The sequence below is a fragment of the Lissotriton helveticus genome, chromosome 5_1 (assembly GCF_964261635.1).
Source record: "Lissotriton helveticus chromosome 5_1, aLisHel1.1, whole genome shotgun sequence".
Lineage (NCBI taxonomy): Eukaryota > Metazoa > Chordata > Amphibia > Caudata > Salamandridae > Lissotriton > Lissotriton helveticus.
The window spans coordinates 107,141,130-107,164,717 of record NC_136065.1 but is presented as its reverse complement, the minus strand read 5'-3'; the positions used below and the strand labels follow the sequence as shown (position 1 = coordinate 107,164,717).

Here is a 23,588-nt window from a genome sequence, read left to right as displayed (position 1 = left end):
CCCACACCGCATATTGAGCAGGTTTCCCACACTGCATATTGAGCAGGTTTCCCACACTGAATATTGAGCAGGTTTCCCACACTGCATATTGAGCAGGTTTCTCACACTGCATATTGAGCACTTTTCTCACACTGCATATTGAGCAGGTTTCTCACACTGCATATTGAGCAGGTTTCCTACACTGCATATTGAGCAGGTTTCTCACACTGCATATTGAGTAGGTTTCTCACACTTCATATTGAGCAGGTTTCTCACACTGCATATTGAGCAGGTTTCCCACACTGCAAATTGAGCAGGTTTTTCACACCGGTTACAGAGCTGGTTTATCTCACTATGTACAGAGCAGGCTTATCGCACTGCATAGAGAGCAATTTTCTCACACTGCGAAGTGAACAGGTTTCTCACACTGAGTAGAGAGGATGTTTCTCACACTGAGTAGAGAGGATGTTTCTCACACTGAGTAGAGAGGATGTTTCTCACACTGAGTAGGGAGCATGTTTCTCACACTTCATACAGAGCAGGTTTCTCACATTGTGTACAGAGCAGATTTACCACACTGCTTACAGAGCAGGTTTCTCACACTGCAAAGAGAGCAGGTTTCTCACACTGCCTATTGAACAGGTTTCTCACACTGCATATTGAGCAGGTTTCCCTCACCGCATATTGAGCAGGTTTCTCACACTGCATATTGAGCAGGTTTCTCACACCGCAAATTGAGCAGGTTTCCCACACTGCATATTGAGCAGGTTTCCCACACTGCATATTGAGCAGGTTTCCCACACTGCATATTGAGCAGGTTTCCCACACTGCATATTGAACAGGTTTCTCACACTGCATATTGAGCAGGTTTCTCACACTGCATATTGAGCAGGTTTCTCATACTGCATATTGAGCAGGTTTTCCACACTGCATATTGAGCAGGTTTCCCACACTGCATATTGAGCAGGTTTCTCATACTGCATATTGAGCAGGTTTCCCACACTGCATATTGAGCAGGTTTCTCACACTGCATATTGAGCAGGTTTCTCACACTGCATATTGAGCAGGTTTCCCACACTGCATATTGAGCAGGGTTCTCACACTGCATATTGAGCAGGTTTCCCACACTGCATATTGAGCAGGTTTTTCACACCGGTTACAGAGCTGGCTTATCTCACTATGTACAGAGCAGGCTTATCGCACTGCATAGAGAGCAATTTTCTCACACTGCGAAGTGAACAGGTTTCTCACACTGAGTAGAGAGGATGTTTCTCACACTGAGTAGAGAGGATATTTCTCACACTGAGTAGAGAGGATGTTTCTCACACTGAGTAGGGAGCATGTTTCTCACACTTCATACAGAGCAGGTTTCTCACACTGTGTACAGAGCAGATTTACCACACTGCTTACAGAGCAGGTTTCTCACACTGCAAAAAGAGCAGGTTTCTCACACTGCCTATTGAACAGGTTTCTCATACTGCATATTGAGCAGGTTTCTCACACTGCACATTGAGCAGGTTTCTTACACTGCACATTGAGCAGGTTTCTCACACTGCCTATTGAGCAGGTTTCTCACAATGCATACAGAGCAGTTTTCCCACACTGCGTACAGAGCAGGTTTCTCACACTGCATAGAGAGCAGGTTTCTCACACTGCATATTGAGCAGGTTTCTCACACTGCATATTGAGCACGTTTTTCACTCTGTGTAGAGAGGGAGCGTTCTCACACTATGTAGAGAGCAGGTTCTTATGCTGTGAACAGAGCAGGTTTCTCACACCTCATTCGTTTCAGATTTCTCACACTATGCTGAGGGCAGGTTTCTCACACTGCATCCAGAGCAGGTTTCTCACACTGTTCAGAGAGCAGGTTTTTCACTCTGTGTAGAGCGCAGGTTTCTCACACTGCATCCAAAGCAGATTTCTCTCAATGTGCAGAGAACAGGTTTCTCACTCTGTGTAGACCACAGGTTTCTCACACTGTTTACAGAGCCAGTTTCTCACACTGCATATATATATATAGAAGGTTTGTCACACTGTGCAGAGTGAAGGTTTCATACACTGCTTAGAGAACAGGTTTCTCACACTGTGCATGGAGCAGGTTTCTCACACTGCATAGAGAACAGGTTTCTCACACTGCATTCAGAGCAGATTTCTCACAGTGTGTAGAGAGAAGGTTTCTCACACTGTGCAGAGAGCAGGTTTCTCACACTGCATAGAGAGCAGGTTTCTCACACTGCGTAGAGAGCAGGTTTCTCACACTGTTTACAGAACCGGTTTCTCACACTGCGTACATAGAAAAGGTTTCTCACACTGAGTGGAGAGCTGGTTTCTCACATTGCATCCAGAGCAGATTTTTCACACTGTGCAGAGAGCAGGTTTCTCACACTGTGCAGAGAGCATGTTTCTCACACTGTGTAGACAGCAGGTTTCTCACACTGTTTACAGAGCCGGTTTTTCACACTTAGTGAGAGCAGGTTTTTCACACTGCATAGAGAGCAGGGTTCTCATACTGCACCCAGAGCAGGTTTCTCACAATGTGCAGAGAGAAGGTTTCTCACACTGTGCAGGGAGAAGGTTTCTCATACTGTGCAGAGAGCAGGTTTCTCACACTGTGTATATAGGGAACGTTTCTCACACTGTGCGGAGAGCAGGTTTCTCAAACTGTGTTGAGAGTAGGGTTCTCATTCTGAGTAAATAGAGCAGGTTTCTTACACTATGCGCAGAGCAGACCATTTTCTCTGGACAATAAACAATTTTCTTATAATGTGTTGAAGTATTTGTAGAACATAAACAAACAATCCGAGGAGTTTGGGACCCCCTGACTAGCAGCATGTGGCGCATGGGGCACAGCAAGAGTGTGGGCATGTGTGGCACACCGGGGGTGTGAGCCGTTTGGGACTGCTAGAAAATAGACTCCTTGAAGCTTAGGGTCCATGGGCGGCGGGTGCGAGGAGATAGGGACATGGTGTGTGAGGAGATGACACACATGGGCAAGAGCTTGTCATACATGGCGGGCCCAGGCTGGTTTGTAAATGCTTGGTCCTTGGCTGTAATGCACAGATGAGCTGCAACTGAGGCACTGGAATGCAGACCACAGTGATTACAAGTAGCTGAGATTAATTTAGGGATTTCATCTATAACTATGTGTTGTCCATGCTGGAGCATGGGCTCATCATTTGATGCTAAGTGGGAGCCTTTAAGGTCTCAAGCTCGACATGTAGGGACCGATTCACAGAACTAACTGAGACAAAATCCTAAATTTACTACTTTTGGAATTCACCGATAAGTTGTAGTAAAGTTAGGATTTTGTCTTAAATTAGGATTTTTTCTTAAATTAGGATTTTGTCTTAAAACAAAAACTTAAGACAAACTTAAGTTTAACTTAAGTTTAATTTAAGACAAAGTCCTAATTTAAGACAAAACCCTAACTTAACTATTACTAACCCCCAGATGCATCAAGCATCCATTTTGCGATTCCTTATTAGCGATAAATAAGGAATCGCTAATAAGGAATAGCAAAATGCCATGCAAGAAGAACTCGCTCCAAAAATAGCGATTTCTTAAAATTCCTTGATTGCGACTCGCAAATTACGAGTCGCAATTAAGTAATACCTCCCCATTCATTCCTATGGGCCTAGAGGCCCATAGGAATGAATGGGAAGACATTCTCAATTTGCAAATCGCAATTAGCGAATCGCAAATTGAGAATGCAGTTTCAAGGGTGCAAGGGGTGTCCAAAGGACACTCTGTTGCACCCCCTGATATTGATCTATGCACATATGTTGCGCACACACATGCCCTAAGGGCATGTGTGTGCGCAACTTGAAACTTTGAAAAATGCACAAAAGTGCATTTTTCCAAGTTTTTCCAAACTACCATGAAGTTGAACTTCATGGTAATTTCCTACTCCTAAATCACGAATTTTTTTAACTTTGATGCATTGCATTTAAGGAATCTCAATTTGAGATTCCTTAATTGCAAGTAATCACAATTTAGCGAATTCTTAATTTGCGATTTTTGCATTTGGGATGATGCATCCCAAATGCAAAAATACCGGTCGCAAAGGGGAAGATTCTGAGAATCTGCCCCTTTGCGAGCAGATTTTACCTTGATGCACCTGGGCCCTAATGCCTTCTGTGAATACCAAAAGTAGTAAATTTAGCATTTTGTCTCAGATTAGTTCTGTGAATCGGGCCCGTAATGTCTAGACTTTCCGTATAGCACTGACTGAAAGGCTTGTTCCATCACTAGCAGACACGGAAACTAACTCACTAGTAGATTACATGACTTGCCCAGAATCACACAATGCAGTTAAGTGGCGAGGCCAGGATTAAGGCTCCATTCTTCTGGTTCCCAAGACAACAATTGAGCCACTGGACAACATCTCGTCGACCTGGCGTGATGGAATCCAAGATACACCTTCTTCCCACAGAAAGAGGCTCACGTTGTTGTAGAAATGCGATTCCAAAGCAGAGTGCAAGGAATGTGGGCGCACAAAGTGGTAAATAAACATGATTAAGAGTGAAAGAAGATCCTGAGCTGCTAAAGTCCCCGGTGCCGAGGACCACACATTGCTCTGCCTGCGCCAAGAGCCTGTTGTTTGTTTTCCAGGAGACACCTGCCGCCGGCCTCGCCTTCTCCCCACTGTGAGCATGTGTTTATAAAGGTCCTGTCGCCCCCTGCAGAATTAATGCTGTTTGCCTGTGGATTATGAACTGAGATCACATGCATTTTAATACAGTCAGCATGTTTTTCCGACATAAAAGGGCAGGCCGGCCTTTTAAAAAGCAGCCAGCCCCACTGGAGGCCAAGATTCCCAGTTCTTGCCCAAGGGAGGCTCTTCTGGCCCGAGGATCCGCTTTCGCCTGCTCAGCACCTTTCCTTCTGCTTCAGTGTCCCTCTTGCCAGCACTAAGGCCCTGGCTTACTAAGGTTTTTGCAGAGTGTATAAAAATAATTGCAAGGATAAATTCTGCATCCCCGTTTACAGAAACAGGAGGCGTGCCAACTGCATTGGTGGGGTTCCTGCATTTGAACATTTGTAGGTTCAGTAGGGCGGCGGCAGTGGGGCGCTCCTTGGAGGGGCAGTCTGTGGGATGCTGTGCACCCACATACTCAGAGGTTTCTGGGTAAGCACAGGTCCTTTGCAGGCAGTTTCCAACCTGGAAGCAAAGCATATTTACTCTTGTTAAAGGCACAAACTCGTCTTTCTGGTGGAAAACATGGGTTTGCCCCCGTATTCATGGGTCTATTGAAAGGGTTTTCCAGGTGGAAAAAATATCTACTTTCTGGAAAGGAAAAAAAGAAAACTACAAATACGCTTGTCCGCATGATTTACTCAAGCAGGATTTTCTACCAGGTGTAAATTCTAATCTTGTGGTGGTGAGTCAAAATGGCACAGATTTCGAGGTAGACATCTGGGATTTTTTTAAATAATCCCCTACAAAGTGGAAATTTGTTCCAGCTTCAGTAGGAGACCTAGGGGAGAAAAGTTTGGATTTTTGTGGCCTTTATTAATCAGGCCTAACGTAAGAACAATTTCTTCAGCTTGCTTGTCAGAAAAATGTCTTTAATGTTTTCAATGAATGCATTCTCTCTCTTGTTTCGCGAGGGGCAGTGTTCAATCCCTTTTGCTTCTTTTAAATATTTACATCTCTGTTGTAAACTAGTTGGTCATCCCATTCTAGCTGTGCTGTGAGTCTCCCCTCTTTTCCTTTTTACGAAATAATCTTTACTCAGTTGAATGATACACCCTGTGGGCTGGCACTATAACATTATATACAGCATGGCGTGTATTGAACGCCAGGTGACATCAGCAATGTGGCCCAGGTGACATCAGCAATGTGGCCCAGGTGACATCAGCAATGTGGCCCAGGTGACATCAGCAATGTGGCCCCGGTAGATTTCTGAGTGCTGGACTCGAAGACAGAATTTAAAATATGGATCAACTGGGTAAAGGGAAGTTGATGTAGATGCTAGTAGCACACAATAACTTGCCAAATGTGAGAGATGGAAAATGAAACAAAGGAAGAGTGATGCTAAATGTACAAATGAGATACCACAAAGTGAGACGGTGACAGAGAAGAGATTCAAGTTTTCAGCAAAATTCACGAAAACATTAAAAAGAAAAGGGTCTCCAATAGGTTATGTGATAGTTGAGTGACAGATCCCTCTGTTAGCTATTTAGTGCCGCTCTATATTTAAAAAATGTTTTGAGGAGTTTGTGTGAGATCCCTGAGCCAGACAACGTGAAATGGAACTATGACACCTCCCCTGATGGTGTTATGACTTTGTCTTCAGCCTCTGTGCGGCAAACGATCCTTTCACTGCCCACTGGCACACATTTTTATACTTGCCTCTTAAAGATCAGGGCTGGGATGGACCTCCTTAGAGCAAAGAGTTGAACCTGCTCTACCAGTCCCAGTATTGCTTAGCTCCATCATTAGGACACAAGCTAGTTGATTTTTCAGACTGTGCCTGAGTGGTGTTTTGCGTGCAGTAATCCACACTCAGGCATAGCCCTCCCACTGTGAGTTGGGCTGAAACATCCCAACTCATGATACAGATTTACAATAAACATTCACCGGCAGAAGTTGAGCTTGGACTGGTAGAACCACGAGGTAAACTGCTCACAGCACCAAAAACATCAGATATGTTGTGCTTGACCACCTTTCATAATGTTTGGTGACCAGATCCACATATCAGAACACAATCCTAAAATATTCCTATTTTTCAGCGGCTGGCTGCTTACTATTGATAAGTCCCACTTTATGTATATAAAGTCAGAGCACTTATAGATGCTAGCATCGCTGGGCAAGCACCTCCAATCTCTCGCCACTCATCACTGTGAAGCTGAACTCAGACACGGTCTAACCAAGGGAAGTAGCGCTTTGCTCTGGAACTTAAAAAAAATATGAAATTGCAGCAGGTCTATCACGACACATTGCTGGTTATCTTGAAATGCTTTCTTTTGTTTACAAAACCATTCCAAGATGGCCACCCATGCATGCATGTGCTTCCCAATGCACCAACGACCATCTTTGAATAGTAAAAACATTCCAAGATGTCCTGCCAGTGCTTTCGGTGGCACATGCATCATAACACAATAGCCAAAATGTAATACCGTTTTTGCTTGTTTTTGCCAATGGAACCAAATATTGGCACATCCCGTAGCTTCCTAATTTCCTTTGAAGGTGAGACTAATTGACTTTGCAAATGCTTATTTTCGGTATGATCTGTACACGCTCATAGTAATGCCTGCATTTTATTGACTTATTATGTGGTCTAAGAAAATCTGATCATATTTTGGAAGACCACAGGCACTGCTGCAGGATTCCTATTGTTCAACGCATCTTTTTAAAGCGCAATGCCTTCCTCACCATGCTTTTTATCACCTTTTGTCCTTTCTTCAGTACAAATTCATACCCATAAAAATAATAATTTCCCTGAGAGTTTCAACATCCTGCTCTGAAATGTGCATGTGGCTAACCTAAGCCTGCGGGCTATGCATACTTGATCCTAAACATTGGAACTTTCTTCTTCCCGATATCCGCCCAGTTGCAAACCATTGTGCCTTCCAAAAAATACTCAATATATATATATAATTGTTACATTCTCTATTCTTTGCTCCTATTGTTTAGGGGCATTGGGTGTGTGAGTATTTTACAAATCTAAAATAAAAAATAGAAGTAATCATTGTCACGGAAACACTTCTGCAGTGGCCCAGTGAATAATAAGTATTTAATTTCACGTTCCTACATGTCTTTGTAATGCTGTAAAACATTTCTCAGCTTTGAGGTTAGTCTTAATTTGTAGTTTGGACTGGGCCTGACAGGAGATTCCTAGTTCATTAGTGTTGTGGTGTTTTTTATTTAAATTCTCATCATTCTCCCGGAAAACCTTCTTGGAGGCTAGTTCTTGCTCAGCACAGACACAGTTTTATTCCCCATAGTATTTAAGCTGCTTCCCCTTCCTCGAGTCTTTTGTTTGAGTCTTAACACAAAATCTTTCTACCATTTCGTGAACCGAGACATCAATAACACTGTGTTGCCTAACCTTTGACGATCAAACATAATTTAAAAGAAATATAGATAATGTATTTTTATTGGACAAAATGTTGTTCATTAAAAAGATGCTTCCTTTGTGTTTTGCAGGACGCTGGAGCAATTTGTATAAGGTCCCTTACAACTGGATTGGGACCGGCCATGTGGTGTACCAAGGCGCGTTTTTCTATAACAGAGCTTTCACCAAGAACATCATCAAATATGACCTCAAGCAAAGGTTTGTGTCCGCCTGGTCTCTCCTACATGACGTCGTCTATGAAGACACAACGCCCTGGAAGTGGAGAGGTCACTCGGACATCGACTTTGCCGTGGACGAAAGCGGGCTGTGGGTGATATATCCCTCCATGGACTACGACTACTCTCAGAACGAAGTCATCGTCATCAGCAAACTCGATCCCAATGATCTCTCTGTGAAGAAGGAGACCACTTGGAGGACCGGCCTCAAGCGTAACTCATATGGGAACTGTTTCATCATCTGCGGGATCCTCTATGCAGTTGACGTCTACAACCAACAGGAAGGGCAGATCTCGTACGCCTTTGACACTCACACAGACACCGAGGCAGATCCCAAACTCCCCTTCACCAATGAGTATTCTTTCACCACCCAGATCGATTACAATCCCAAGGAGAAGGTACTGTACGCCTGGGATAATGGACACCAGCTGACGTACAAAATTAACTTTGTCGCCTGATCGTACCTCTCAAGTGTGTAACTATGGGGCGGGCCCTACATGAACAAGCACTTTTAGTCCAACACCAAACACGGTGAGAACCAACAAAGTATTCCACTGGTGTCCTTGGGTCTATAGCAAGTGGAAACATGCTTGATGTGGAAAATTGTGGAGGTGCCCAATTTATTTCATTGTTAAAGAAACAAAAGAACAGAACGGCTGGTGACAAAAAGCGTCTGGGCATACAGTTAACCAAGCTTAAAGCATGAGCTTGCAACCTCCACTGTCTTGGCTTTCTCTCCTAGGCCATTTTTGCTTCCCCTGTCACAACTCCCAAAAACAGAATCTAGTTGGAAAATGGCCATTCAAGTCTGCAAATTCAGCTTGGAGAACATTCCCCAGTACCCTGAAGTGAAGGATTACTTTGTCCACTTTCATGTCTCTTCCAATCAGATAAATACCAGAAGAGGAACTCTTAGTTTTGGCTGTATGGTTAACATCTCTGCCTTTACAAACTGTTTTCTGCAATGTTAAAACATATTATGGCATTTTCATCACCATTCCCTATTCCCTCCCGCAAACAATGCCACAATTGGGCAATACTACTGTTAAACAGATGATGGGCTGGCATATATACTGATGGTCTGTGATGTCGGATAGCAACAGCGTGAAATTAATTTTAACCAGAAGACGTAGGAATATTAGTGTGTTTTGATTTATACGAAGCCACATTTTCACCAAACGTGATTTCTGTGTATGCATTCACTACCCGAGAGGAGTTGTACATGTGTTGGCTGCAGAAGGGACCATGTTAAAAGGACACATCACACTTCAGTTGGTGCAGGTCAAAATGTAAACTCATTTCTTGAGTTGCATCAGCTAACCCCCCAACTTGTATTGTCTCCAATCAGAGAATGAATTTAAATTTTCCATATATTTAACAATAGTATTAAGGTAAGAGTGTTCAACATAGCTTCCAGGGTTCCAGATCCTTGCCACACTTTTAGGATATTTAATCTCCACAAAGGCCCATTATTTACTTCAGGAGAATGATTTAGGCAGGTTGACCGTACTCAACGTGTGAGCACACCTGCACAAAGTCCGCGTACATACAGTCCAAGTAATCTGACAGTGCAAACCGAAGCACTGTGTTACCCTGAGCACAGCAGTGTATGCAATCCTTATTTGTAAATTAATTTCTTTGGTTCAATATTTAATCCTTATGGGTGTTGATTAATGAGCATACATGATTCTCCTTATGTATTTGATTCAGTTTAATGTATCTTTGTTGTACACATAATTTACATTACATGAGCAATTCTTTTGCAAATCTCACCAAGTATTTCAACAGTATTTAGTTCTTATGCTTATGTTTCATTTCCTCTATGCATTTTGGTTAAGAATTAGCCTTCATCGGGAGGAGACATACGACTTGGACACATAAGGAGAAGCGTGTCCATTAGGTCAAGTAAACATTTTAGGATCGTCACTAACTAGGTAACTAACTTTTATTTACATAAACTGTACTGAGATTTATCTTGTGTGACTATCATGCAAATATGAACTCTCCCTTATGATGCTCACCCATGAAATAATTAGACCTTTATGGGGTTTCTCTCACTGCTCTCAGGTATATCACTATATACTTTACAGGTTTGGATCAGTCTGTCACACTGTGCTTTCTTTTCAAACACTCCAGTTTCATGCAAACATTGTTGAACTTGAAAAAAGAAAAAGCAGAAAGTATAATAAGAACTCTTGGAAAGGAAAATAGAGGCTTCTTTTATAGATACTTTTCAACACTATCACCAAAGTGTTAACACTAGATAGACTCAACTAAACATAACCTTGGTGCAGTTAATATGACTTACATCCTTTCAGCAAAGGTTCATGGTTGCAGTAATGCTGGCATGGGAAGCTAGTGATTCCATCAATAGTTGAGGTGCTTTTCTGCCCTCAAATTAACTTTGAAAAAGTCACCAACTGCAAAGATCATGTGGCAAAATATTGCCAGCCAAGTTGGTATATTTTCTAAATAGCAAACTTTAGGGAGCTGGCAGAATAAATATTCCCTAATGGTATGTATCATCCGATTTGGAAGTTCGATGTTGGGAAGAGCAATAAAAAGGCTGTGTGTGGGTCTTCATCTGGAATATCATTGAAGGCATTATTTAAATATTTCTGTAGATAATTAAAAAATACTTTTTTGAAGGAACTATAGTTAAATGCCTCAAACTATGTCTAGGAGATCATTCCACGAGCGTGATCCGACGGTTTCATGTCTACACATTTGCTGTATGAGCAGTGGCGGCCGGCACAGGTAAGAGCGGTAAGTTGGGTGGGGGTTGAAAGTCGACAGACAATGGGATAGGTAAAATTAAATACATAAATAGAAAAAATCACTTACCTTGTGCTCGCTGCAGCGCAGAGTCGGCGATGCGGTGAGTGCAAGGTAAGTGGTTTAATACGTTTTTTTACCTATCCCGTCATCTGTTGACTTCCACCCACCCTGCCTCGCCCAACCGCTCTTACCTGTGCGGGCCGCCACTGTGTATGAGATGAGAAGATATTACTAAAAAAACACTGTCCAATACCTTTATACACTAAGTAAGATACTCAAACCCCTAGAGATATAAGATATAGTTCTCACTAAGTGTGTATCAAACAATATGAGGAACCTCAAGAAAGATCAATGAAAGTTGAGATTGAGAGGAACATACTTGCATGTTTAAATTGTACCCTGAAGGCTCAGCGATGAATGTTATACACAGCTAAGAGTGTTCCCGGACAAGTGAGTAAACGATATCATTCCCATAGCACCAAGAAGTGGTTGATAACGTGTCTTTTTAAAAAGAAGTGGCTGCCCTAGATAGCAGAGGAGGCTTCTTTTCAATGCCACAATGTAGCGTTGAAATGAAATTGCTGTCTATTGAACGGCTTTAGTCAAATTTCAGGCAATCGTATAGTGTTGCTTGGGACTGGCCTCAGTTTCTCAATGTAATGCTACATTGGAATTATTTTAAAAAGAAAAGTTTTCTTTCTTTATTCATTGAAGAAAATTATGTAATCGCTTTTCTTCCTTTATGATAGTGGACAGGGCATGCATTAAGATGGCTATGAGCAGTTAATTATATGGTCTGAAGGATACCATCACATTCCTTGAGCTTTCAAATTCTGATCAAATAATGAAAAGAGATACCAACATATCAGACACTGTGAGGAAATATGGGCAGCAATAGATTATGTTAAAATTGTCTTAACTGTTCACGATTTGTGTTTTACTTCAATCACCAAATTTAAATCAAATTTATATCAAATCTCTAACAACCACAATTTTGGATAGTTATCAGCCCTCAAATATGTTTTCTTTGCAAAGACAGCACTCACATATGTTTGCTTTACAAAAGCTTTTCCAGACCTCGTTATCGAAGTACATATGTATTCCATTACCATTTGTGGCAAATGTTGTATGTAGATTAGAAACCGTTAGAGATAATTAAACAATAACACTTATATGCAGAAACAAACACTGAGACATGAAACAGCTCCTTCTCATTTGCAGGCAAAGCTAGACTCCCTCAAGTGTATGTACTAAATCGATCTAAGCATTCTATATAATATAGCTTAGGAAGTGGTCATAACATCCGCTATTTTGTGGCCACTTTGTTTACGAGCATGGAAAATGTCAACAATTTGCTGAACATTCACTTCAAGCCAAAGGATGTTTAAAGTTCGTACTGTTATCCGCTCTTAGCCATACATGTATGACTTGCTTTTTGAGAGCGTGACACCATGCATAGAGTCTGCCATCATGAAGTCAATGTAAATGTACTGTATGTTTGTCTTTCCCTAGAGTGCATGTGCAACATTGTAAAATTTGATGGATGTCTTTGATTGTAAATAGCTTGTAAGGCATCTTACATAATGTTTATAGGTAACATAATGTTAATATGTTTGTATATACAGTATCTTACAAATGGTATAACCTGGGGATGACAGGGATAAAGAATACCACTAACTTTACATAGACATCTTGCAGAAGGTGCACTGGCAAGAAGCATAATGAATTGTTCCATTATCGACTTAGCCAATGTAACTAACTGACAGAGTGTAAAACATGTAATATTACATTGTACAATAGAACAATTAATCTATACCTCTGTCCAGGACATCTGAATCCAACCTGTGTCTCAGAATCACTAAACAATATAGTTATATTTCACCATTTCCTTATTAATGTTCCAGATGATGTCTATATATGGCACCAGGGACATGTCTTCTTATTGTTGAGATGAAATGATAGGTAAACCTGGTGTAAAATGATTTAGTGATGACTGCCATAAGAGACACACTGGCTCTTACTGTCTTGTTGATACAATGGTTCTTCTACTTACCATTGTGTTTGTGTTCTATTCACCTTTATGTGCAACTGTCAAAGATGACTGACAGAGAGGCAATGTCACTCCTAAATTAGGAGTTATGTGTGTACATAGAAACATGTGTCAACACATTAAGTATACCCTTCAATGTGGTATCTTGAAACTTCCTATTTGTGACATATTCAGACTAAAAGTTGTCCACAGCAGCACAACATATCTTTTTCTTAGCAGCTGGGTGGTAAAAACCTTTGGTGCTCTGATAACAGAGCTGCTCTTTTAAGGCACATTTTTGATAAATTGTTGTATGTCAGATCAGTTCTACAACTACAGGTGTACTACAAACCTGAACATAAACACACTCACCCCTTTTTGTCTGGATCACATGGCTGATGTCCTACTCATACTAACCTCCTCTAAGGTCTACATTGGTTATAAGGACTGGAACAAATCTGAACATTTAATCTGATTTAAGGAGAGACAAAACTCCTAACTTCCTAACAAATCTGCTGAAAACCACTCATGCATGAAACTTAAAAATGTTCTAAATTGTACTCTCTTTGCAATGAGGTGACGGGCATAACAAAAAATGTTAAGCTTCATGGCGCACCCCACAGGTTCTTGTGGAATAAATAACAATAAAATTAAATGCACAATTAGTAGCATTGCACTGTGGTCGTTTGAGGAGAACAACCGGCTTTAAGCAAAAACACGTCACCAGTGTAGGTGAAGTTTTGTCAGCCAGTGTCTCAACATTTATCTTGTGTTCTCCTTAATAACATCTCAGTACATTGAGAACACCATATGACCTTCATTTATCTAAGTTCTACATGCTATCCTCAGGCCAAAAATCCGACTTAGAGTCGTCATTATTATTACATATAATATACAAGTGCAAGCTTTGATTTCCACTTCACCTCCTAGGCACATCTGTACATCAAGGTTGCCAGGGAGTGGAAGTTCAACACGGTTAGATCAGCCTGAACTGATCTCCATGTGGTGACATTAACATCCAATAGGAACTTGCTGTTTTGAAATTGAATTGTGGTTTTCAGAAGAAGATCCAAACTCTTACTACTCGAGTCAGGGTTTCCCTACTGATCTGATGGTTGGACACTACATGCACCTGCAGGTTGTAATCCTTACTGTAGGGTTCAATCTCCTCACCCCTGCACTCCCTCACTATGTCAAGGAGTAACCACACTGAAGCTAGGTGACAGCGATTACATGTTGCTAATTCTTGACTTCCAAGACATTTTTATAACATCTGTTCTGGTTTCGATTTAGACATGAAATAAAAGAAATGTTTTACCTATATCACGGAAACCGCTATTGGGACATCTTACAGGCGGTCAGCACTAGTGAATGCCAGATGTGTCTGGAGCAACTGACTGATACAGCTGACAAGAAATATACTATAAAAAGATCTTCTAAATAACTTCTGAGTTTTCTTTAAAAGTAATATTAATATGAAATCATTTAGAAAGATCATGGGGTGCATGTTTAAGCAGGGTCTTCCCGGCCACCCAGGACTTTCCATCATAACTGTGTCGACTTTTGCCAGGATAAGGCATGGGCTTGCAGAATTGATGGTCCATTTCTGGATATTAAAACCTAGAGGAAGCAGTCTAAAGTCCAGTTGCAACTTTTCACAGAGGTCACACAACAAGGTACTGCAACAGAGGTTTGTAGCTTGTGTAGCACCATTGACACATTCCAGGCATGTGTTGCATTTACGTTGTCACTGTACTGGGAAGTCGGTCACTCTATGTTAAACTAAAAATGTACATGCAGCACTCCTATATCTAAACAGAGTCATGCAGATTTGTGCAATAAACATTCCATCATGGCTCATCAAAGACGTTTTCAGTGCAATGCTACGTCATACACCTAGATGGAATAAACATTCCGTCATGATGCCTTGAAGAGAAGTTGAATACAATGTCAGTTGATACACTATAATGAGTAAACATTCCATTGCACTGCTGCAAAGACAGACCAGGTGAATGTGGTGCATTCCGTTATAATGCTGCAAATGCACTCATGGTGAATACAGTGTCACGTGATACATCTTTATGGAAGAAACATTCCATTGCACTGCTGCAAAGACAGACCAGGTGAATGTGGTGCATTCCGTTATAATGCTGCAAATGCACTCATGGTGAATACAGTGTCACGTGATACATCTTTATGGAAGAAACATTCCGTTACACTGCTGCAAAGACAGACCAGGTGAATGTGGTGCAACGTGATACACCTTTATGGAAGAAACATTCCGTTACACCGCTGTAAAGGTAGACCAGGTGAATGTGGTGCAACGTGATACACCTTTATGGAAGAAACATTCTGTTACACCGCTGTAAATGTAGACCAGGTGAATGTGGTGCAACGTGATACACCTTTATGGAATAAACATTCCGTTACACTGCTGCAAAGGTAGACCAGGCAAATACAGTGTCACGTGATACACCTTATGGAAGAAACATTATGTTGCACTGCTGCACAGACAGACCAGGTGAATGGTGTGCGACCTGATACACCTTTATGGAATAAACATTCCGTTATACCGCTGCAAAGGCACACCAGGTGAATACAGTGTCACGTGATACAACTTTATGGAAGAAACGTTCTGTTACACTGCCACGAAGATAGACCAGATGAATGCAGAGCAATGTGATACACCTTTATGGAATAAACATTCCGTTACACTGCTGGAAAGTGAGACCAGGTGAATAAACATTCCGTTACGCTTAGTAGCTTAGCAATGATGCCTTGGACCAGGTGTCCCATTTTACTGCTGTCGAGGTATTAAAAGACAACATTTACCACGGGCCTCTGGGGGCTTTGGGCCCTGGTGTCACTGCACATGCTGCACTATCGGTAGATACGTTCCTGGTTACACTGCCACAAAGATAGACCAGGTAAATGCTTTGACACGTAACACATGTTTATAGTACACACATTCCTTCATACACCTGCAACAACCAGTTCAATAAAATGCCACACGAGGCAGGTCAGATCTGGAGTGAGGCCTTTTTTAAACGCAAGATATTGAAAATGCAAGCACGTTTTTGTTCATCACATGTAAAATATTATGAAAATTGTGCAGTTTTTCAGTGTGTAACAAAATCCTTTCAATAAAGGGAAAGACTTTTCTAAACTAAAGTGGGCATTGTGTTTTTTATGTCTTAAAAGGACCGCATTTCAAACTGCTATGAGTATTAATTCAGCCCAACACAATGAACATTTCAAGAAGAGAACAGGATGCAGACAGACAGGCAGACAGAACTGGAACACTGATTCGACAACAATAACAATTGCTTACAACCCTGCTTTGCATGTTATTATTGATGTTATTATTGATTATCTGCTCTCAGCGCCTTGATGCCCTTTGGCTAAGTTTGTGCTTTAAAAGTTGCACATTCATTCATTCATTCATGTCACAAGAACACAAGTTTTTGGAATGCTTAACTTTACAAGTCGAGTGGTGTGGCTCACTGGTTAGAGGCGGCAGACCCGGAAGCAAAGAACGGCCCGGGACCAGGGTTCATTTCCCGACGCGGCAGGGTCGTGGACCAGGGTCAGCGGACTCGATAATTCTCGCCTCGGTGCCTACTCTAACCAGGGATCACACTCGGCAACTCTGGGCATTAGCTTGCCTCATCTCTACAACGGCCCCCCACATTCGCCGGGGACGCCTGGTTTCACCTTGGAGATACCCAGTAGGGACCATCTCACAGGGATAGCCAGGACAGGTTCCCCAGCGGTCTACAGCGCCATGACGCCTCAGGGCAGCAGTGCGCTTTACAAGACACACACATACACATACATACATACAAATAATATTTTCCCATAATAGCCTAGGCCAAATTAATCATTGGACTCTAAGGCACAAGAACGAAATTTCGCTTAAAATAAACATTTATTTATTTTGCAATTTGGCAATACAATTTTGAATGTGTGATTTGCTAGCTTTTACTGAAGAACATTTTGTAAATAATTTAAAATTAGTTAGAAATATTTTGGATTGATAAACAGACATTTAAGGATAAATAAATCAACTAATTGGGGTAAGGGTACACGTAGATAGGATAGATAGGAATATACATGTATTCCTATTTATGTGTACCCTTCCCCTTTTTTTTTTATTTTTTATCGCCAGTAGGTAGTTATAGTTAGAACCTAGTTTCCATAGGAAAACCTTTTTTTGATTTGCTAATAACTTTGGCGTCGTTTGACAAATCTTCCTGAAATTCTCCCAAAAAAAGCCTATCTAGGTCAGCTCCTATCCTGAAAGTTTGGGGGTGATTCGTTAAGTGGGGGCTGAGAAAAAAGGGGGTCCCAAAACTCGTTTTCTCCATGTTAATTTCCGTAAGAAATTTTGCGACGAGCTACAGCCCGAACTGCTGAACGGAATGACCCCAAATTTGGCAAAAAGATAGAGCTTGGCTTAGAAATAGACATTTTTTTTAAATGGTGTAAATCCGTTCAGTAGTTTTGAGAAATTCAAAAAATAAGTCAAAAAATAATTTTCCCTTAGGAAAATTTGTGCAAGGCTACAGCCGAAACTACTGAACGGAATTACCCCAGATTTGGCAGAAAGGTAGTGCTTGGATCAGAAAGCGACTTTATTTTAAAATGGTGTAAATCCGTTGGGTATTTGCTGAGAAAACTGGAAGAAAAAATATCTGGGCGGAGCCTTAGTCCCAAGCACGAGCTTCACTGTGATTGGCTGCCAACACCCCAAACCAGAAAGTGTTGGCAGTCTACCGAGTCACCAGAAAACTGAGAAACAAAGATATAAAACAAGAGAAGGGGTCAGGGTAGAAACACCCGACCACCTAGGCCTGCTCAGGGGTCCCAGAAGGACCCCCAGGGCCAAATAAAACATTGAATTAAAAAAAACTAAAAAACGGTGCAATTAGCACAGGGGTCGTGGGTTCCCGCATTTTATTTTAATGAGACCCCTGGGTGGGCTAGGTCCTGAGGGTATTTGTTAAAAAAACAATAGCGCTGGCTCGCCCGGGCCCCTGCATCCCGGGGCTTCACTTATGTTGGGAGAGGGGTTCAGTAGGCTGTGGAAAATATATCGGGAAAACAACAATGTGCCGTATTGCGGCCTTTCTTTAATATAATGTGGAATAATGTTTATTTATTATACAGTGTTCACTTTTGTTACGGATAGAGTCACTTTGTTACATGAAATGTATTAATATGTGGGAGGGCTTGTTCTGTATGTGTGCGCAGAACAAAATTAACGTTTAATTGGCCGAGTTGTTCCAACAACAAGCTTAATGTTCATTGGGTGCGAACCATCGAAAGTAGAAGTGTTTCCTGCCATTGACTTATCCTCCGCGGAGTAGGAGGGACATCTGATTGGCTAACGTGTTCTAAGGAGGAGCTTCCAGAGCTTCATGTTGGTTGGTTGCGAACTATTGGAAGTAGAAGTGTTGGCAGCCATTCCTTCCCTCTCCGGGGAGTATTAGGGACATTTCATTGGGTAACGAGTTCCAAGCGGGACTTTCCGAAGATTAATGTTCATTGGCTGTGAGGCATTAAAAGTGGAAGTGTGGCAGCCATTCCCTCCTCCTCTGTGTAACAACATAGACATTTTATTGGGTGGGAACGGTTCACTTTTGTCAGCCATTTTGTGATGCACTTCCAAAGGAGTACGGGAAAACAAAGTAGTAGAGGGGAGGGTAGGAACACTATTAACTCTGTACAGTGGTTACAAGGTGGTGGACAGGGATTGTGAAGGTCAAAATAGTTTTTTATATATTTTAAGGGCCATTTATAACATTGCCGTGGGGTGTACAAATCACAGCGGAAACATAACAGAGTGTCTTGCGTTTTTTTTTATCAAGTTTGCGGGTGGGATACTTCCCAGGAGCACTATTTACTTATTATGTAGTGTTTACTTTTCTGACGGGGAGGTGTGATTGAACAGCAAAAATTTCTGTCTAGGTTTGAAATATTTTTTATTTAGCAATTACAAATAAACTTTCTTCGGAAACTGACGATGTATATATCAAAGGGGTGACAAATAAAAAGGGAATTTCATAAAATATCAGTTAAGCTTGGGGACACCCTCCTTTTTTCTGCTATAGTTTGTAGAAATGTTGCCCCATATTCTTGATAATATAAGAGGCCATCAGTTACTTTTAGATAAAGTAGAAAAGAAGTGCTACATCAAATACTCCCGCACTACATTATCTGAGGTCAGAAGAACAAGTAAAAAACAGTTAAACACAAATGACTTCATATTAGATAGAAATGTATGCATTATAATTTTTCAAATTTGTATTTTGTAGAATTTGGGAACGTTCTGTTTTAGTGCTTTGAGGTCGCACACTGTTCCGATAAGAAATCACATACTCATTTAAGAATATATAGGATAGTATTATTATAATATACAGTACTGGTCCAATATATTCTAAAGGGAGAACGTGAATAGGAACCGCAACTGAGAAGAATAGAAATTAGAAAATAACATTCTGAAATGTAGGGTTTATCAAATATTTAAAGTAACAAAGTATGTAAGAAAGCTATATTTTTTTATACTGCAATTTCGTAAAATATGCTCACTGAAAAAATATCTGATCAAGTACGTTATAATATTTTGTAAGCTGTATTACAGATGGCGCCGACAAATCTCCAATTCCTCTTCTGTGGCAATAGGACAGTATATTACAATATGATGAATGACACCATTGTTACACAAAAAAGAAAAGGAAAATAAAGTTATCTATAGAACAGAAGATCCATAACGAAATACTTTCGAGCAGAAATTATTTTCTGACCTTCTTTTCTCCGGAACGTCGAAAAGTTTGATCTTCGTGGCGGCAGGTTATAAACTCCTCTGAGATCATTATACTGTGAAAATGTGTATATGATCAAAAGGGGGGAACAGACTAAAAGCCAAAAGCTGGTGATGTTGCTTATATATGTTGCTTATATATCTTTACTCTTTGTGCCAACAGGTCATGAACTCCTCTGAGAGCACAATGACTGTTAATATTATAATATACATATTGACAGTATATGATCCCCAGGGGAAAACAGACTAACAAGTGGAAGGTGGTGATTTTAATTGTAAATATTTAGGGTTTGCACCGATGGGTCACCAACACCTCTGAGGTCAAGAACAATGTAAATATTATAATATACAAAGTCACAGTATATGAGCTCAAAGGAGCCAGAAAAGAGCAATGTTTGCTGTAATCTGTCTGTTTCTGAAAACAAGCTGATGACGTCACAGAAAAAAAGGCAAAAACATGCAATAACACTTTTTCTACATATAAATGTTTAAATATTGACAAATAGCTACATATTATGAATATCTACTATGCCATAATCAAACAACTTACAACTCCGGGATATGTTTTGTTTTGTTTACGCAAAACAAGAATGGCGCTAGAAAATGGAACCTGCATCACAGAATGGACACAGAGAAATAACTCACAAAAACTAAACTAAAATAATCGCACAACAATGTGGTTTATATAGTTTTTGGTTATTGAGTAGTCTATGAAAGGAAGATGCGGCTCCGCCCATTAAGATGTCACGTTTTACAGTTTGAACTTGTGCACATGTTGGGAAAAGTTACAAACTGTGAAGCTGTAAAGGTTTCGATTGCCATCGTAGCACGTATAAGGTTCTTAATGTCTACATACGTTGGAGAGTTTAAAAAGTGTTACCCGGTAAACTGTGTCATTTGCATTCTCATGATTAAAAACATCTAAATAGAAGACATAAAAATAATAAATAGTTCACAATAGAAGAAAAAAAAATGTGCTAATATTTGTCATCACTATGCTGTTAAATTAAAAAAAGGACAGCATTTGTAAAGCGTAAAGCTACTCCCGGAAAGGTGTGCCGGCGCTCGGGGGCGTTGGGAAGAATAAGCAAGGTGTTACTCACAGTGAGATAGTGGTGGGCTAAGATGCTGCTGGAGTCGGGAATCGAACTGTGAACACTGCTGTTCGAAGTCAGGTATTATAGGTGCTGCGTCATACTTTTACTACACTTATATGTTAATTACTGCTAATTAAGTTGAAAACATTGTTAAATAATAAGTAGGGCTCCTTGTTTTCTGTTTCTCCTGATTTTTACACATAAATATAGACACAAAACTATTTATTTTCCTCTCTGTATTTATTTTAAAATGTGGATAAAAACGGAAATTGGGTTATTTTTTTTAGCAATTCTAAATGCTGTCAATGAGTGCTTCCTATTTCACACCGGGACGGAGGCCTCTGCAGAAATCCACGATCGGAAGGCCCGCCTAGCATTTCTATCAGCGGCTGACTCGCAAAACAATATATACCCACCAGCGGGACACGCACCGGCCCGCCTAAACAGCGCTATAACAGGAGAATTTTTGCTCCACCTGTCAACATATATAAACGGAAAAGACTGGCTGACAGCTTATATACGAGTGATCCACACCAGCTCCACCTGCCAACCTTGTAAGCAGAAAGGACCGGCCACCATCTAACATACCAGTGACCCACACCAGGCACGATCTATTAGTGCCATCACTGCCACTAAACATCCAGTGATTGCTCTGAACGGAGGACCCACCATACCCACAGTGAGGTATCTCGAAGTGCTACTAAATAATTTCACGCACTACTAAAGACTGTCGCCAAGCCCGTTATCATATAGAATTTTATCTCCCTCTACTGGCAACTGATCAATATCCACATCACTCATCTGTGCCAACACTGCAGGACGTTACAACAATAAGTTCCGGGTACTTCAGAAATACTCATCATGGCTCCCTGATGAAGGCTAAATAGCCGAAACGCGCGTAGTAACACCCTAATCTTTAGCCATGTATTTTAATGTAATATGCTACACAGCACCACGAATGTAAACCGCAAACAAGTTGTCCATAGCAACAAATATGTATAACTATATGCTGTTATAGAATAGAACGGAGACCACACAATAATGAATGTATAAAATATATTGGTCCCTCCCTTTCCTTCCTCTTTTTTGATATATGATTGTTTAACAATAAAAAATAAAAAAGATATGAAACCTAACTGCACCGTACACGTTTTTGTTGATTTAGTGTTCCTTTTCTCTTGTCAGTAATTATCCGCTCTTTTATCCTGTTCCTAATTATTGTATTGACACACGGTCACATATCCCGAAATTAGGAACTCTAGTCGGGGTACCCCTTTCCTTTCTTACACACGTCAATGAGTACCAGGCCAATAGGCCTGTCGTTGATATTTGATATTTGATATTTATTAGTTTTTGTAAAGCGCGTCTATCGCTCCGGAAGGAGCATCTTGGCGCTGAGCAGACAGAAGAAGCCAACTAGGCGTGAAACAGGAATCAGATGGCTGCGAGGACCAGAGAGTTGGGTTGAGAGAATATCCATGTCTTCAGGAGTTTCCTGAAAAGGCTTTCTGAGGGGGCGTGCCTGAGGTTGGAGGGGAGGCCATTCCATGCCTTTGCTGCCAGGAGTGAGAATGTTTTTCCACCCTTCGTTTTGAGCTTAAACCTGGGTATGGTGACCAGGTTGGCTCCTGATGACCTAAGGGAACGTAATGGAATATAGTGTGGGAAGCGCTTAATGAGATAGGAGGGGCCTGTGTTCTTGGTAGCTTTAAAAACAGTGACAAGAAGTTTAAAAAGGATTCTTTTAGGGAGGGGCAGCCAATGGAGAGTGTTAAGGGCTGCGGAGGCAGAAGACCTTCGAGGGAGTTTAAGGACGAGCCTAGCCGCTGCGTGCTGTACGCTCTGTAGCTTCTTAAGGGTAGACTTCTTTATGCCTGCCAGGAGACCGTTGCAATAGTCTAGCCTGGATAGAATCAGGGCAACGGCAACTGATTTCCTGGCAGAGATAGGGAGAAAGTCGAAGAATTTCTTTAGTTGTCTAATAAGGTTAAAACAGCACCCAGCCGTGATGCGCACATGATCGTCAAAACTGAGGGAAGAGTCGAATTGGACGCCCAGATTGCGGGCCGAGGAGACTGCACTGGGAGGAGCTTCCGAATGTTGAGGCCACCAACTTTTTGGGGAAAAACGGGTGTCTTTGCCTAAGGGTATAATTTCGGTTTTGGCGCTATTGCATTTAAGATGGTTGTTGTTCTAAAAATAAAAGGGTTAAAACAATAAGAGAGTTTTAGTAAAGAGCCTTAAAGAGCAATATATATGCTTGTATAAGAAAGCATGCACATTTTAATATCAAGGTTGTGTATAGTTTATCATCTAAGAGTGTGTATATGACTGAAAATGGTCAGTCCTTCAGACATAAGTGCATGCTTATCAGACAAATAAATGTGGAAATATACTAATTTCAGATTCCTTTTTTTCCAAAACCCAAAATATATATGGGTAAATACAGATACCATTATTTACAAAAAATATGGATAAATACAGACAGAAATGCCCCAAAAATAAATACCATAAAACCAGGAGCCATAATTATAAGTTATAAAAGAGTACTGTTAAGTTAGTTTTCACTATAAAAAGTATACACGT

At 41.0% G+C, this 23,588-nt stretch overlaps 1 protein-coding gene across 1 annotated transcript in view; it reads left to right on the top strand.

Annotated features, from left to right (window-relative positions):
• OLFML2A (olfactomedin like 2A) overlaps nucleotides 1-16,253 on the top strand; it is a 294,077-nt gene extending 277,824 nt beyond the window's left edge. Inside the window, exon 8 of the mRNA XM_078641829.1 lies at nucleotides 8,132-16,253. Within this exon, the coding sequence (XP_078497955.1) occupies nucleotides 8,132-8,733 (602 nt within the window). The 3' untranslated portion in view covers nucleotides 8,734-16,253. The remainder of the gene's footprint in view (nucleotides 1-8,131) is intronic.
• Nucleotides 16,254-23,588: the final 7,335 nt, after the last annotated feature.